The sequence below is a fragment of the Lagopus leucura genome, unplaced genomic scaffold, assembly GCF_019238085.1.
Source record: "Lagopus leucura isolate 7727_CA_CO unplaced genomic scaffold, USGS_WTPT01 Super-Scaffold_806, whole genome shotgun sequence".
NCBI classification, from domain to species: Eukaryota; Metazoa; Chordata; class Aves; order Galliformes; family Phasianidae; genus Lagopus; species Lagopus leucura.
In genome coordinates, this window is record NW_024962260.1 from 2,703,734 (window position 1) to 2,719,517 (window position 15,784).

At 54.1% G+C, this 15,784-nt stretch overlaps 1 protein-coding gene across 1 annotated transcript in view; it reads right to left on the reverse strand.

Moving 5' to 3' along the window:
- Positions 1-15,784, reverse strand: part of SEZ6L (seizure related 6 homolog like) — a 26,408-nt gene that overhangs the window by 5,254 nt on the left and 5,370 nt on the right. The window contains 9 exon segments of the mRNA XM_042865890.1: positions 277-415; positions 487-681; positions 1,195-1,361; positions 1,784-1,949; positions 2,170-2,355; positions 2,735-2,927; positions 4,862-4,995; positions 5,271-5,532; positions 5,534-5,928. Of these exon segments, the coding sequence (XP_042721824.1) occupies positions 277-415; positions 487-681; positions 1,195-1,361; positions 1,784-1,949; positions 2,170-2,355; positions 2,735-2,927; positions 4,862-4,995; positions 5,271-5,532; positions 5,534-5,928 (1,837 nt within the window).

The following is a 15,784-nucleotide window of genomic DNA, read 5'->3' on the forward strand; positions in this document are numbered from 1 at the left end:
TGCTGCAATGCAATGAGTGCTGTAATGTGATGGGTGCTGCAAAGTGATGGATGCTGTAATGCAAGTGCTGCAATGCAACGAACGCTGCAAAGTGATGAATGTTGTAATGCAGTGGATGCTGCAATGCAATGGGTACTGAGCACATTGCAGGGGATGAGAGAAGGGCAGAAGGGGCACAACAGACACAGAGCTGGTTCCTGGGAGGGGGATGCTGCAGGGAACTGGGCTGAGCAGGGCCAGGGGCATGATATGTGCAGATGTCCGAGAGCAACTCACAGTTGGATGTCCAGAAACAGCCGCTTCTCCTCACCCACGTGGACTCTCCAGATACAATCCTCTCCCTCCGTGTAGGGCTCTGGCCAGTTGGGGGACAGGATCACCCCGGCCATGGCCGTCAGCTCCCCCCCGCACGTGGCTGCAGCAGAGAGGCAGGGCTCAGCCCTCGTGTACCAGAGCATGGCAAGGCCCCATGGTGCTGGCACTGACCTCGGCACAGCGGCTCCGTGTCGTTCCAGTATGGGTCCCGCATGTTGACACACTCGATGACAGCAGGGCCCTGCTCCAAGGAATGCCCGGGGTCACACGTGAACTCCACGGTGGTGCCCAGGTTGTAGGTGGGGTCGGAGGTGGTAAAGTTCCCATTCTGGATGTAGGGTTCGTAGCAGTGGCCCCGCTCAAAGGCTGCAGGAAAAACCCCATTAGCGGTGTGCACATGGGGGCTGGGGAGCAGCACAGCCCCATCCCCGATGCCTCACCTGCCTCCAGCTTTGAGCTCTGCAGGAGGAGCCCCAGGGCTGCGCCACCACCCCACCAGGAGCCCGTGCCTCCATCCCTGCCATACACAGTCCCCACCACACAAACGGTGTTCATTACAGGCAATTAGGATTAACAACCATTTATCTGTCCTGAGCCATGCAGGCTTAACCAAACCCCACTTCTTCCTTTGTGTGTCAGCATCAGTAATGCACTCTCTGTGTTGTTACTGCTGTATTTACCAAGCAGTCTTTCCTGGGATTACCACCTGTCATCAAGCCTGCTCTTTTTCTTGCTCGGGAAATGCACACCCTGAAGCTTCTGCAGCAATAGGGAGGTTCAGCTCGCCATGCATGCTGGCAGCACCACGGGGACAGCAGCATGACGAGCGTTGTGGCCGACCCCCTTCCTGCAGCCCCCCAGCCCACAGCAGAGCATCACCTTCGAAGCGGATATTGAAGGCAGTGGAGGCGGCTGGCTCCTCGGCGAGGAAGTCGATGCGGATGGAGGAGTCGTCGCTGATCACCCCCTCGAAGGGCACGCTGTCAGCACGCAGCGAGTCGTAGAGCACGGCCGAGCGGTTGCTGTCCCCGCTGTACACCACCATCCTGCGCAGGGAGCCGGGGGTCGGCCCCCAGAGGGAGGAGTCGGGGAGGGGGGATGCAGCGCCTCGGGGATGCGTGAGGCGCCCCAGCCCTTCCCTGTGTGCTCCCAAAATCCAGCAATTGGAAGAGATGGTGCCAGTGAAAATTCACCAACCGGATCAGTTTCTTTTACCCATATATTAAGCTGGATTTTTACACTTTGATTTTACTATGGCCCGTAAGCCTGGCACGCTGCCTGTTACCGGGCTGAATTCCAGTGCTTTCTAAACACGAGGTGTGTTTGCTTATGTGAATGCTGATAGCCTGGATGTGCAGCACGAGGTGTCCCTTTGTGCTCTTGGACACCCCATTAGGAACTGGTGTCCTGCGCCCTCTCTTCCTCTTGGTCCCATCCCAACCAGAGCCAAGTGCCACCAACCCCTCACCTGTCCCTCTCGGCCAGCAGCAGCTTCTCGAAGTGCAGGTGCAGCTTCTGGCCCGGGGGTGCTGTGATGGCCCACACGCAGTACATGCTGCCCGACTGGTTGCCCGCGGTGCTGGGCGAGAGGACACGGCCGATGGTGGCATTGTGCACGGTGCCTCCACAGGGCGCTGCCGGGCAGAGTGGGGCAGGTAAGGGGTAACAAGGGGCACAGCCCTCACGTCCCCCCTCACCCGCCTCAGCGGGGGACACATGCTGCTGCCACAGAACACCTGGAGTCGCACAGCTTGGCATAGCTGTCAGGACTGCATTCGACAAGCAGCACAAAGCACCCACATCATTTTTGCTTTGGGGTTTCCCCCTGCACCTGTGCTGTTTGCATGCCCACACCTGAGCAGATGGGCTCGGGGCTGCTCCAGTGGGGCCGGGATGCATTGATGCAGGTGAGCATATGGGGGCCCTGCAGCTCATAGCCCAGATGGCAGTGGAAGTGAGCGATGCCGCCCGAGTGCAGGTCCATCACGGTGACATCTCCGAAGTCAGGTCTTCGCGGGAAGCTGCAGCTCAGCATAAACACTGCAACGAGCACAGAGTGCAGAGCTGAGGGCTGCCTGCTCCCAGCCATGCTACATGTCCCACGCCACAGTCAGAGCTTGCTGTGGGGTAATCTGCATGCACACAGCGCTGCCTCCCACCTCTCACTGCTTTTGACCAGACCCAGTTTCTATTTTAGAAAGAATTTCCTCGAACTCATCCATTTTTTATAGCTTCTCAAGGAAAAAGAAATAGATAATTTAGCGAGAGCCTGTGCAGGAAGAGCTGCAGAATGGGGACAGGAATGGGGTTAGGAGCATATGTGTGGCTATCAGACCCAGTACCCCAGCAGGACAGGCGCTCCCATTTGCTCCCACCCTGCACGCAGCACTTGGGGCACCCACGGGGCCGGGGCACCCACCCTGGTAGTGCAGCTGGAAGGTCCCCACTGCCTCGTCCTGGAAGGTGCGGAAGTAGACGGAGATGGTGTTGGTGGGGCTGCGGATGACCTGGCCCTCCACCAGCAGCGTCTGGTTAGCCAGCACCACCAGTGTGTTGTCATCCACGCCACGGATGGAAAGCACCTCCCCGTCTGACAGGTTGACGTTCTTCACCTGGGTGAGAGGAGAGCCATGGGGCAGCAGGGCAGCATCCTAGGGCCATATGGGGGTCACCCCCACCCCCAGGCGTGCAGAGCACCCAGCCATCACAGCGCTCGTGTAGGGCTCATGGCTCACTGCACACCCAGTGCACCACCATCCCTCCGCATCCCCATCTCGGATGGGGAGTCCCAGCAAACGCTCCTAATGAGCAGTCCCAACAGGCTTTAATTATTATTTGGAAATAGCTGTGAAGTAACCTCACATTTGCATTTCGTGTCCATTTAGCTCAATAAACGGGCTCATATTTCAGCAGAAAGATGCTCATCAGATCATTTGTTTCCTTAAGTGCACGAGGACTGGGGATCTATATTTAGCACAGCCACAGCCTGTAATTGCAAACCCTCTCGATGGTGTTGTGACGGGGAGGGTTTGTTGCTGTTGTCACAGCATGCCCATCTCCCCGCCCCGCTGCATGGAGCACAGATGTGCAGAGCCCATGGGAGCCCAGAGCTGGGGAGCTGCAGGGCCATTTGCTGTGCTTTGCAAGGAGTGAGGCTACGTGGGTGGGACGGCCCTAAGACTGTCACATAGCATCCCCCTCTGCCCTAGCAGCCCCTCAGCACATGGCACCAGGAGCAGCTGCATCCTCATCCCGCAGCCTGGCTGCATTCGGTGCTGCAGGAGGGGCCGAGAAAGGTCAAAGCCATCTGGGGTGCAGCATGGGGACTTCTACCCAGAAGCTTATGCTTTATTTTGCAGAATCACTGCTGATGGTGCCCTGCCAGGGGCTGCGGATCATAGGTTCTGCTGTGAGCAGAGCCAGAACCCATGTCAGCTCCTGCAGAGCCTGCTGGGGATGCAGGAGGGATCCTTGGTTCAGGCTGTCAGGCTTGCTCACCCACTACAAAATCTCTTTAGGGAAATTCTATTGCTTGCCAAGAAAATTCAAGTTCTCAAAAACAATGACAATTCTGTCAAACGTTCTCAGCGCTGGCTGCTCTGCTCTCAAACTGCTGCAAAAAAAGCACAGGGACAAGGGACAGAGTGTGCTGGGGCTGCCACAGGATGCTGTGAGCACAGCAGGGATGCTGGGGGGGCTGGGGACCCCCAACCCTGGTGAGACATCCTGCAGCAAGCCAAGCAAGAACCTGACTCAGCAAGAATCAGGATCAGCCCTTTGGGAAGCAGAGGATGTCTATGTTTGGAATTGCTCAGCCCTCCCCATGCTGCAAACCCAGGGGAAAGTGGAGCTCTGAGCTTGCTACCTATCCTCTCCCCGCCCAGCGAGGTGTCCCCGCTTGTCTCCATTACAGGAGCTGGGAATTAAATCAAAATCACTTAAACATTATCCAATTATCCCCATCACTGTGTGAGAGCTGAGGAAGTTGCACTCTGTTACTTCAGCACCTGCCCAATGTAATTAGCTGTAGTGCCACTGGTTCGCACTGCTGGTACATGTGAAATAATTAAAAAGTGATGGAGGAAAACCTGCCAGCACCTGGCAAGGCAAGGGGGGGGGCTCAGGGGCATGGGGCCACTTCCCCATGATGGCACTGCCCCTCAGCCAGGGACAAGCAGCAGCACCCACCATTCCCCCCAGCCTTAAAACAGCTCTCCAGAGAGGCACAGCCAGCACTGCTGCCTCCCTGTGCCGATTACTCCCAAAGTGCAGGGGATGGGGGTGGCACTGAGAGACTCCCTCAGACCCCAATGGGGGAAAATGAGGCAGATGTGGGGGCTCCCACTCTCCCTGTGCATGTGCCCTGGCACACGGGATGGCCCAGGCCCTGCCCAGAGTCAGCAAAAGCAGGGTAGGATATTGCTTCTATGATTTCATTTCATAAACAGCAGCAAAATGAAACCCAGAGCTCTGGGGAAGTGGGGAGGGGTACTGCAGCATGAGCATAGGGGGCAGAGCCAAGGTGATTCCCCAACACCCTTCTCACCTGCAGCTCCACGCCATAGCCGGTGTAAACAGTGACGTTGTAGGTGCACTCCAGGAAGCTGTGCCGGGGCAGCGGGGGATAATCCGTGGAGTCGATGTAGCCCTCGGGGTCGTAGAAGCTCACACTGCAGCGCACTGGGGGATGCACATCAGTGGCTGCCCAGGGCACAGCTCACCCCCCCCCCCAGAAGCACGTACCGCTTCACTTCCAGTTTGGGTGAAAAACTGTGGCTAAGGGAGCGACCCTCCTCTCCAGAGGTCCCTGGGGTGGTGACACCCTCCTCGAGCACCCCTTGCTGCAATCACTAAGGATTTTGGCAGCTCCAGAAGGCAGATCTGCATCTCACCACTGCCATATCCCCACCCCACATCCCACTCCCTGGTGGCACCGCATCCCCGTGTTCCCTTACCCGGGGTGGGCTCCGTGGTGATGACGGTGGTGGTGATGATGGTGGAGGTGGTGGTTTCTTGGCTCTCCTCTGAGGCAGAGCCATTCATCTCGCTCTCAGCGCTGTCCATCTGGTTAATGGTGCCACTGGGAGCTGCTGTGGGACCCATGCCCATGTCACCAGGGCCATCAGGGAAGGGCTGAGCAGTTGATGGCGGTGGGGTGGAAGGGGAGATCTGCAGCACAGGGCGGCTGGTGGGACCCCATCTGAGCAGCTCGGGGGGGGCTCTGCCTCTGCCCGTCCACTGTCTCTGTTGGCATGGGCAGCTCTTGGGAGGACATGGAGAGCACGGAGCTCCGTGTGCTCACAGCCCTGGAGAGCCCTGGCAACGTGGGCTTGGCCTTCAGCTGCTTCCTCGCTGTGTTACTGTGCTTTAGGGCAGGCGGCTTTTTCTTAGCAGGGAAAGTCTGCTTGGTGTCAGCCCTGGGGTCTGTGGTGGGTGCTGGCAAGATATGGCTCTGTGCATGCAGTGATGGTCCCTCCACTGCTGGCTTGGGGCTGTCCTCAGCAGCAGGCAGCAGGTTGAACGCTGCACTCTGTCTGGGTCCCCCCATACTTGCTTCATCCACAGGCAGTGGACGAGGGCTGGTGGGGAGAGGCGTTGACTTGGGGCGGCCATCTGCAAAAAGAACAGGGAAAGCTGGACTGAGTGATGCTGGGCATGAGATCAGGCTGTGCTGTGGCATGGAATCAGCCCTCTGGGAGCTGCAGCTGGTGGAGAACCCGCTGTCTGCTAATTGTGGAGAAGCAATAATGAACCTGCGCTGATTCCCTGAAAGTTGGGTTTCTGCTGGAACATCATTGCGCAGTCTCAGATCTGCTGTTTGGTCTCTTTATCTCGAGGTCAGCTGCTCAGAAAGGTCTGCTTGCTCGTGCCGAGTTTGTTCTCTGGCTTGGCCTCTATGAAAAGCCTTTATTTGTGCAATTGTCATCAGTAAATACTGTCATTTCAAAGAGCCTGATTAGGCCATGCCATCCCCCATTGTCTTCCCCGCTGCTGCCTGATGGAGAGCAGCTGCCCCGCTGCCTGGCATCAGCGCACAACTCAGGATTGAAAAGCCTCTCCCTAGGCAGCCCCGACCTTCTGCTCCAAGCAGGGCAGCCTGCAGGAGACAAAGAGTCCCCAAAGCCCCGCTACCACCGAGCGTAATTGTGAGAAGCACAGATGTATTCACCACCACCGGCTCTGATTGGGCTGCAGCCCGCCGTGTACAATAAGCCCCGAGCGGCACCGCAGCTCTGTGAAGTGCTGCACAAAGCGGAGAGTCAACGTTTTCCATGGAAACAGCAGTCGCCAGGAAAGGAGCTCAACATGCGGGGTGTGCTGGGCTCCTATAGAACCTGCTGCAGGGTCCTACGTGTGGTCCTACCGCAGCTGGGTGCAGCCTCCCCCAACGCACACATCAGGGAGAAATGGCCTCATGTTGCACCAGAGGAGGCTCAGGTTGGGTATTAGGAACAATTTCTTCTCCCAGAGAGCGGTGATGGACTGACACAGGCTGCCCAGGGGTCATCGTCCCGTGAGGTGTTCAAGGAATGTGTGGATGTGGCACTGAGGGATGTGGTTATGTTTACATACTGGTGGTGGGTTGCAGTTGGACTTGGCTATCTTAGAGGTCTTTTCCAACCCTAAACATTCTGTAGTCCTGTGAAAAAGGACATACAGTGGCACTGGGCTCGGTCCCTGAGCATCCCATCCTGCTGCTCCCTGCACCAAGCGGGGGGCACAGTAACACAGCAGAGGCTCCTGCAGGGACCCACACCCCTGAAGTCACAGCGTTAACAGAAACAGCAAAAATCAGCCCTGGGTTATTTGCCATGTGAATTCATATTCATAATGGATGTTGCTGTTAAGTCGTATTTTATGCTTTCGGAAAGTTGACTAATTTCTTATTAGATCCTTTGCCAGGAAGCATTTAAATGGTTCTATCCTTAACAAAGCATGAAATAAAACACTCTGTAGCACGGCCCCGTAATGAGGTACTTAACATGCTTCAGTTTGTAAAGGGCAAATGTGTATTTCAAGGAAGCGAATGATGGCCGGGCTGGGGCAGGGTGGCGAGAGCTGCAAGAAGAAGTGACCAGTGATGTTAACTCAGACTGCCATGGCCAAACCAGCCCTGTGTGTCCCCAGGTGCAGGAATGAGCTCTGCCCCAGGGCTGGATAGGCTGATGGCTGCCTGCTTGGCAGCAAATCCCTATTGCCCTTGTAAGGCCTCGTGGTGGTTTCACCTCTGCACTACATATGGCCTTTCAGATGATGTATACAGGCAAATATTTGAGGGAAAGAAAATACTGCAGGAGCCTCCTGCCAGCCGGGAGGGAGGAGCAGCAGGACCCTGCCCGACTGCAAATCCCTTCTGCTCCACACAATCGATCCGGAGATACTGAGCTGCCAGGAGAGACATGATCGTGTTTGACCTTGATCTAATCTGCTAAACCAGCTCTGGAGAAAGGAGCACTATCGCAGCATACAAGGGATTTATCCTGTCGCTTATCTTGAATGCGTTGCGGCTGCCTGCAGGCTGCAAGAGATCTGCTGGGGCAGCGGCTGTGTTTGCAGTGCTGGGGCTGGGGTGCCAGCAGGATGCTCTACAGAGTGCTGAGACTCTGCTGCACCAAATGTCCAGGAAAGTGTGGAGCAAAAGGGACCTGATGCAAAGCGGCAGCTCCTCCCCGGGCTATTCTGGGATCTGCTATGTGAGAGAGGAAGGAGCTCGGCTCAGAGGATGCCTCCACTCCCCCGTGCTTCATATTAGCTGCAGTAGAAAGCGCTCTCTGCAGGGCTGGGGCTGGGGAGGTGGCGGGGCAGCTCCAGAGGGAGTGGGGCTTTGGGGTAGCAGAGCCACCCCATGTGCATGTAGGACACAGTCCACCCCCTCATTTAGGGGCTGTTGGGTTTTACTGCAGTTTTGAAGGCTTCTGTTTTCCTGCTGCTCAGAAACAGATCTGCTCACTGCCCATGAACTGCATGTGTGCAGCGCAGTCTCCCTGTTGTGGTTTGGGGTTTGCTACAATGACCCAGATGCACCAGCAGTGCAAAATGTTGCGTACCGAGCAAAGCAGTGAACGAGGCTGCATGGCCATGCGACACAAAACAAACCAATTAAATGCAAGCTGAAGCTCTGCCCTCCATCACAGTTCCATTCACTATCAGCTCCTGTTCTCCATAACAGTGAAATGGGTTTCTCAGCACTCCAAGGTCACAGCAGTCCCCACAGTGATGGGTCTGTGTCACTCGGCCAGTGATGGCACGTGCCCATGTGCTGCTGCAGGGAGCAAGGAGATCTGATTGCTGCCAGCACCTCAGCTGGAGGGGCTTAGCAGAATTAGGGAGCTGCAAGCGCTTGATAAAAGGATGCTGAAATAATCATCAGGCACTCATTTTGCTGCGGCGCTCCTGAACGAGCCGAGCTGTGAGTGGCTGCATTGCTGGCTTCCCAGTGCTAAGACGATGCTATCGCTGCCCAGGAACCAGAGCACTGTGGATTGATTGCTAGGGCTCATATCTCTGCCCTAAAGGCTTCAGTGAGCTGATTATAGCCGAGCCTTAAAGAGCTTACAGGGATGCTATTAACGGTGTTGCTCATTCTGGTGCTGGGCTCCAGCAGGTTGATTGGTGCTGAAGCTGTTGCAGTGGTTCCCTGTGCTGGGTGGCCCTGCAGCCTGCAATGGAAGGAGCAGGAACACATCCCATGCAGCACCACGAGGGTTTCGCAGCCATGGAGAGGGGAAAAGACAGCTTGAGTGTGAAGCATGGATCTGAGGAAAAAGCAGGTTGGGTCCATCCAAACACACTGGCGCGATGGGGTTGGGAAATGGTTTGGTTTGGTTTCAAATTTTAAAACAATTTTTTGCCTTAAATCTTGAAGAGCAGGGAAGAAAAAAAAAGAAAAGAAAAAAAAAAAGCCTGAATCAAAACAGTCTTTCATTTCCAAAGTGTCAAAACAGAGCAATGCTGCCTGGATCTCCACGTGCCTCCCAACAGGAAACATGCATCTCGCGGTTACTATTTTAGCAAATTAACTTTTCCCATTGGAAATAAAAAAGAAGAAAAAGTTTCCCTAAGCACATCCTGACAGTCTGACCCGTAAGCAAATAAAAGAGGAGCCATCTAATCACAGTGAGTCACCCGCGTGGGTGCGCAGATAAGCGCGGCCGGAGGAGGAGCTGCCCCTGGGGTCTGCATCACAGCCCACCTGCAGTGGGGCAATGGGAGGGGATGGCTCTGGGATGGGACCGGGTTTCTTGTGCTCCAGGGCTGCTCTGTGCTCCGAGGGCTGCGGTCGGAATATTTGATTTTAAAATTTACATCTGTGTCACCGGCAACGCTCAAATAAGGTTGCCATGGAAACGCCTCATTACTGGCGGAGGATGCTGGCGATGGAGGAGCGCGGTGGGCAAGGAGGGCACTGGGACATGGCACTGCCTCACCCACGCTGTCCCTCTGTCTGTCTGCACCGTGGGAGGAGCACAGCCCTGAGCCTGGTGGGATGCTGCCTGGGCACTGCCCTGCATCCCAGGGATGGGGTCCCCTGGTGGTCTCCTGGTTGTCCTAAAGGGAACCCAGACGCATGTCACCATCTGCACACAGGCACAGCAGGGCTGGCCGAGGTGCTGGCTCCTGCCGTGCCTGCAGGCTGGAAGAAATCCCTTTCCAAATACGCTTGGCTCAGTTCAGGGCTGGCCCTGGACTCAGGTAGAGATTGCTCCAGGGTGGGGGAGCATTTTGGCCTCCGACAACCACCCTAACAGAGGATCCAAGCTGCTCGTGCCTGGTTTGCTTCACTGCCACAAATATGGGAATTACACTTGCAAACATCCTCGCCATGCTCCAGAGAAGCTCGTAACTGCTCTAACGATCCGCAGCCGCCTGACAGATGCCTGGAAATTATACACTTCTCCGAGCTATGAGGAAAATGGATTTTCCTCCCCAGTGCTGCTCCATGGAGCTGGAATCAATGCGCCCTTCACTTGCAGGCATCAGTTTTGGCCATGCCAGCTCCGTGTTCATGCTCCCCACATCCCTGCAATGCCAGCACTGACACTTGGGGTGTACATCACACCTCCCCATAGAGTTACCCTGACCAGATGAACCTCCTCCCTCCCCTCCAGCCCCAGCAGGACAGGATCCCAGCCCCACGGGGCTGCCCACACCATGCCATGCTGCCATGCTTCACCCCAGCACCAGCCCACAGAGAGCACTCTAGCATTTCAGGCTACAAATTGGACTGGGGGAAGAGAAGCGCTTCTTTCTCAACTAATCATCCAGCTCAGTCATCTATATCTGGGTACAAAATTAAATGGGTTCCTGAAGAGAGAGTATATTTAGACACAAAAAGCCCATTCTAGTCATCTATCTGGGACTAAAATAATTAATCTTCCATCTCTATTAAGATGCACTGTAGCAGATCTCGGGAAGCACGTGCTGCTGTTAACCCTTTGGGGATTGCCACGTGCCCACCATCGCTCAGCTGCGCACAGCTGTGGGGTCAGCTGAGATCTCCCGCTTCTGCTGGGGAACTTGTCCCAAGAAATCCCTTCCTTTGCATTTTCTCCCCTCGCAGAGGCCGTGCAGAACCTCCCCGCCTGCTGCCTGCCGCTGCCCTTGAAAAGACCCCTGTGATACTCCTGTGAAACAATGTCGCTCCAGCGCCTAATGACTGCTGACAGCTCGCAAACAGTCCCGCTGCTCGCAATCGGGAAGGCAGGGCGAGCGCCGGGTTACTGATGGCTGTGGTTATTGCAGTTATTGGGCTGCATCGATTACGGGACGGTCGCTGCTCCGGAGGCTGCCTGCAAGCAGGGAAGAGCCCAGAGCTCCTGCAGCATCCGTGCAGCCTCTCGGAAAGGCTGCCCCAACAGATCTCCATCTCCCTGAATGTCTTTAGGAAAGATCTGGCCAGAGAAATACAAGGTTCAATCTTCCTACCCGGCTATTTTCCACCCATAAAAATGGATTCATCCTGCTGGAGGCATTGCAGCCACTCCAGGGAGCTTTGCCCTGCCCTGCATTCTGGACCCGCATGCCAGGCAGCTCTAGCACCTCCCTTCACTTCAATGGCACTGTATTGTATATAATTAATCATCACTATATCAGCCATCAGTGAGTTGTGTTTTAAACAGAATGAATTCCATTTCTGCTCTATGTCCTGCAGGATGATGATAACCTATGTGTGGTTTTTCCCACAGAGCCTAATGATGAACGATTGCACTTTGTTTTAATTAATACAGATAGCAAATATATTTCCATAAGCATCATATTTCCATGGTGGTTTCCATAAGTGGTGCCAGCCAAGAAGCAGGGTCTTCTGCATGGCAGCTCATATCCACGTGCACCCATGCACGCCCCTATCCATATGACAGTGAGCAGGCAGAGAGCTTTCCACCAGCCTGGTGACACAACCCATCAGACAGACATTACCCTGGCGCTGTGATGAGCTTCCTCCCTGCTAATGAGTCTCCTGAAGCTTGACAGTCCCATGCACACATCAGGACCTGATCCTCTGCTCACGGCGTTGCCGCCTACGTGAACCCACAGAAAACCTCCATGTTCCCTCTGGGTGGAGATCCAGGGGGCTAGAAGCATCTCAACCAGGAAAAGCAAACGGCAGAGCTCTGCTCTATGTGCCAGCTCTGCTTTGCTGGGTGCCCACGCATTCCCACCCCAGGTGGGTGCCTAGGTGGGCAGAATGGATCATTAAGCACAGCTGGATCAATTTAAGTGAGAAAGCCCTTATATTCCAGCCTGGAGGCTCAGTTCTGCTCTAGATCCTGACTGTGTAAGAGGGGTGGGGGTGCTTTTACAGGATTGCAGCCTTCTGGCCTGCAGCTTTCCTTTCCCCACTGAAAGGAGACTCTGGCAGGTACCTGACACAGCATTTGCTTTACTGCTCTGGGAAAGAACATTACTGAGTGAGCCTATGCACAAATGCTTTGATATCTGAGTCAACATGCAGAGAGGGGCCTTTGTCAGATGTTCCTCATATATTCTTGTACAACACGTGTGTCATGTTGCTGGTGCCTGTGCATGTTTTCTGTCTCTATCGTTATTTCTGATGCATCCTGCTGATTGGGAAACACAAAGAGAAACTACCCGACTCTGTTCTTCCCAGCAAGGAGAGAACCAGCAAATTATTAAAAAGCAGCATGTGGTCCAACCCAAGTCAGTTATCCTCCTCCTACTGCTATTGTTTATGTTCCTATGGGGTAACAGTCATATTTTGTGTACTTCTGGTAGCAGTGTGATGTGATTAAGATGGACACATCTGCGAAATGAGTTTCTTTGGCACGCGACTGTAAATGCTCTAGGAATGGCCAGCAGCTGCTGAAATGTGTTTGGGCTCTCCCCACGTGTTCCCTGGGTCCCAGCCTCATCGAACACAATGGCTGCTTCTGCTCAGGACCTCCATGCCCCAGTGGCAGCCCCATCCTGTGCCAATTAGGGACAGGTAGCCCAGAGCAATGGGCAATGAGCTGCAGCTGGGCAAAGCCAACAGTGCAGTGGGGCTGATGCATTTGGTGCACGTGAAACCCAACAGCTGATTTCATGGAGCAGCAGTAGGAGCAGCACCAGGTTCAAAACAACTTTTAACTCATGTTTTCCATCACCAAACACTCCGGACTGTAGCTGGGAATGGTGCCAGAGGGGTTTAGGAGGGAATTTTTCAGAGCTGAATGCCTTTCTCAGTGTTGACTCCAACTCTGGGCTCGTAATCCTGAACTCAAGCAGGCTGTTGCCTTTGCTGTTCTTTCAGGCTCTTTGTTTCGATCAAAGAGGCGATGCTGTATAACTTAAGAATGCCTTTTCTTGAGAGGCCGGTTTGATGCATGCGGTGCAGCAACGTGGAAAAATACAGCCCTTGCCCATGGAAGGCAGCTCGGATAATTTGCGTCACTTGAGGAGATGTTATTTGCCATGACTCAATTCAATTTGTGCGGCTGGGTGACAACACACCGGTGTGCTGTGATGAACTGCAGCCCTCTGCCTTGCACCGCGCCTGCGGGGATGTGTCCGTGTTGCAGGAAGCAGCACAGTGAGCCCAGAGCCTCTGCTCCAGTGATTCTTGGGGTAGACCAGAGCCCAAACAGGGCTAGCAGGTGGTGACGTTCCCCAGAGCCACCCAGCCATGCCAGAGAGGTCCTTGCAAGGAGATATGGGGGCTTCTGTCAGCGGTGCAGAAGAGCGAGCTCAGGGCAGCCTGGCCTGGTGGTTGGCAATCCTGCCCGTGGCAGGGGGGGGGGTTGAAACTAGCTGATCTTTGAGGTCCTTTTCAACCCAAGTCATTCTATGATTCTATGAGCTGCTGTATTATTGGTGCTGCAGAAGCACTGAATAAGCATCAGCTAAAGGCACGGGAATGCTTTTAAAGGTAGGAGTTGTAGAAGACATTTTGCGCTGGGAAAATCTAAGATGTGCCTCCAAGGGAACTGGCTAATTCTCTTGTGTCCCTGCCAGGAGAGCGCTAGGCTGCAGCTGGAGAGGGTTTCTTGCACTCTTCCCTCCCCACCTTTTCTAATGGATTCCAAGAAAGCTTCAATACATCCTTGAATGGGAAGCACTGCACTCTGTCCTTCACAGCCATCTACACAATAAAGAGCCTTTTCACCGCTGCAGGCACGGGCTCCTCTGTGTGCTGGAAACAAAAGCTGAAAGGAAGCCTTTTATATTTTTTTGATTAGATAGCTTGAAAAATTTGCTTTTAATTGAAATTGCCTCAGCGGTTTCATCTGAGCATCAACCATAAGGCTCCAGTGAGAGCTGCTTCTCATTGAGTTGGCTGTGTGTATCCTGCACTGCATCTCACAGGAGGAACACTTCAAAGCACCCAGGAGAAGCAGCAGTCCCTGTGCCATTAAGGTGCTGGGCTTGCTTTGGGAGCTGAAAGGTGCTGTGCTCATTGCATGGGGAGAGAAAACTATTGAGTTTTCCCAACACTGGGGATACCCAGATACCCAGAACTAGGGCTCTACCTTCCAGCTGCGTCGGTGGAGCGATGCTTCAATGGGCACAGAGCTCCCCTGGAAGTCCTAGCAAAGAGCCCATTGAACATGTCAGCAATCAGCCCTGCGTCTGTAACAAAGCATGGCTCTGTAGCATGCTGCATAGGGCTGGGCACTGGGGCTGGGGATGCTGCAGCATCCAATGGTGTCCCGTGCCCCACATTTATCACTGCACAGCTGTGCCAGCCCTGTTCCCAGACTGCAGCCACCTATGCAGCATACCACTGGCCCCATCTGACCCCATGGCAGCTCGTGCCCCTGAGGCACTGGCTCCAGTGCTCTTTGCATCCCATCTGCCTACTCCAGGCAGGCGTGAGTAAACAGAGTTCCCTTCCTTTTTGAAAGAAGGAATGAAGATGAAAAATGACCAGGGAAATATTATTTGGGGACAGCTCTGAATTCAAGCACAAAGTGAAAATGCAATATTTCCCCGTAACAACTTGGGCTGAGTCCTGGATAAAAATGAAGTGGGATGCGACAGCACCTTTCCAGCAGCATTAGCCCCATTCATCTCCCGATGACGCCTCAGCCATTCAGCCAGCGGTGTACAAAGGCATCAGGAGTTACATTTTCCTCCACTATTTCTCAACTATATTTATGCCGTGAGATGTTTGCGGAGGTACATCGTGTGCCTCGGGCAGAGGATTAATTCTGAACTGTCACCTCGCTTTTTTGATGGGTTTGTAAATTCTGCTCTGTTGATTTGTGCGCTTGCTAAATTGATCAAATCCTCTTTCCACAACTTAATGCACCAATTTAGAGCCACGTCGGGGTTTTGGACCTTGCTGGCTCTCGTGGTTAGGTAAATAGCATCCGACAGCAATTTTAGGAGCGCTGTGTGAATAACGTGGGTGGGTGATGAGGGGCAAAGGGAACAAATCCTGGGATGGGTTGGGATATGGGACTGTGCCTGGTCCCAGTAGCGATGCAGACCTTGCTTCTCCTTTGAGGGCAGCCTTCTCATTTAGGTACTGCACAACTTGGCAAATAGAAGCTTATAGCTGTCAGGAATGGCCTGATTTTTACTGAGATTGCCTTTAAATCATCATCAGAAAATGAAAACTGAGTCCCTGCGTATCATCATGGAGTCCCATCGGTGGGATGGGGCTGTAGGGCTTCAGGAGCACGGAGGAAGGGACATCAGGAGTGATTTTTCTCCTGTATTGTCCTCCAGCCACCAATCTACTGGAGATGAAGGATCTCATCCACCAAATGCTGACACGCTCCATTAATCCACCCTAAAAAGTCAGATGGAGATTCTCCCTTGAATTTTAAGTATTTTCAGTCATTCTGCCTGGCTCCAAAATCGCCCTGAATTGCCCAATTTCCTGAACATTCCTTCACTCCCTCCGCGTTATTGCTGCTTGCTGGTGCCTGGATGCTACAGCTAATTTCATGTCTTCAACAGCTATCGCACTGCTTGGAGGATGACCCTGACAGTGTGTGCAATGAGTCCCACCACCTCCATCCTT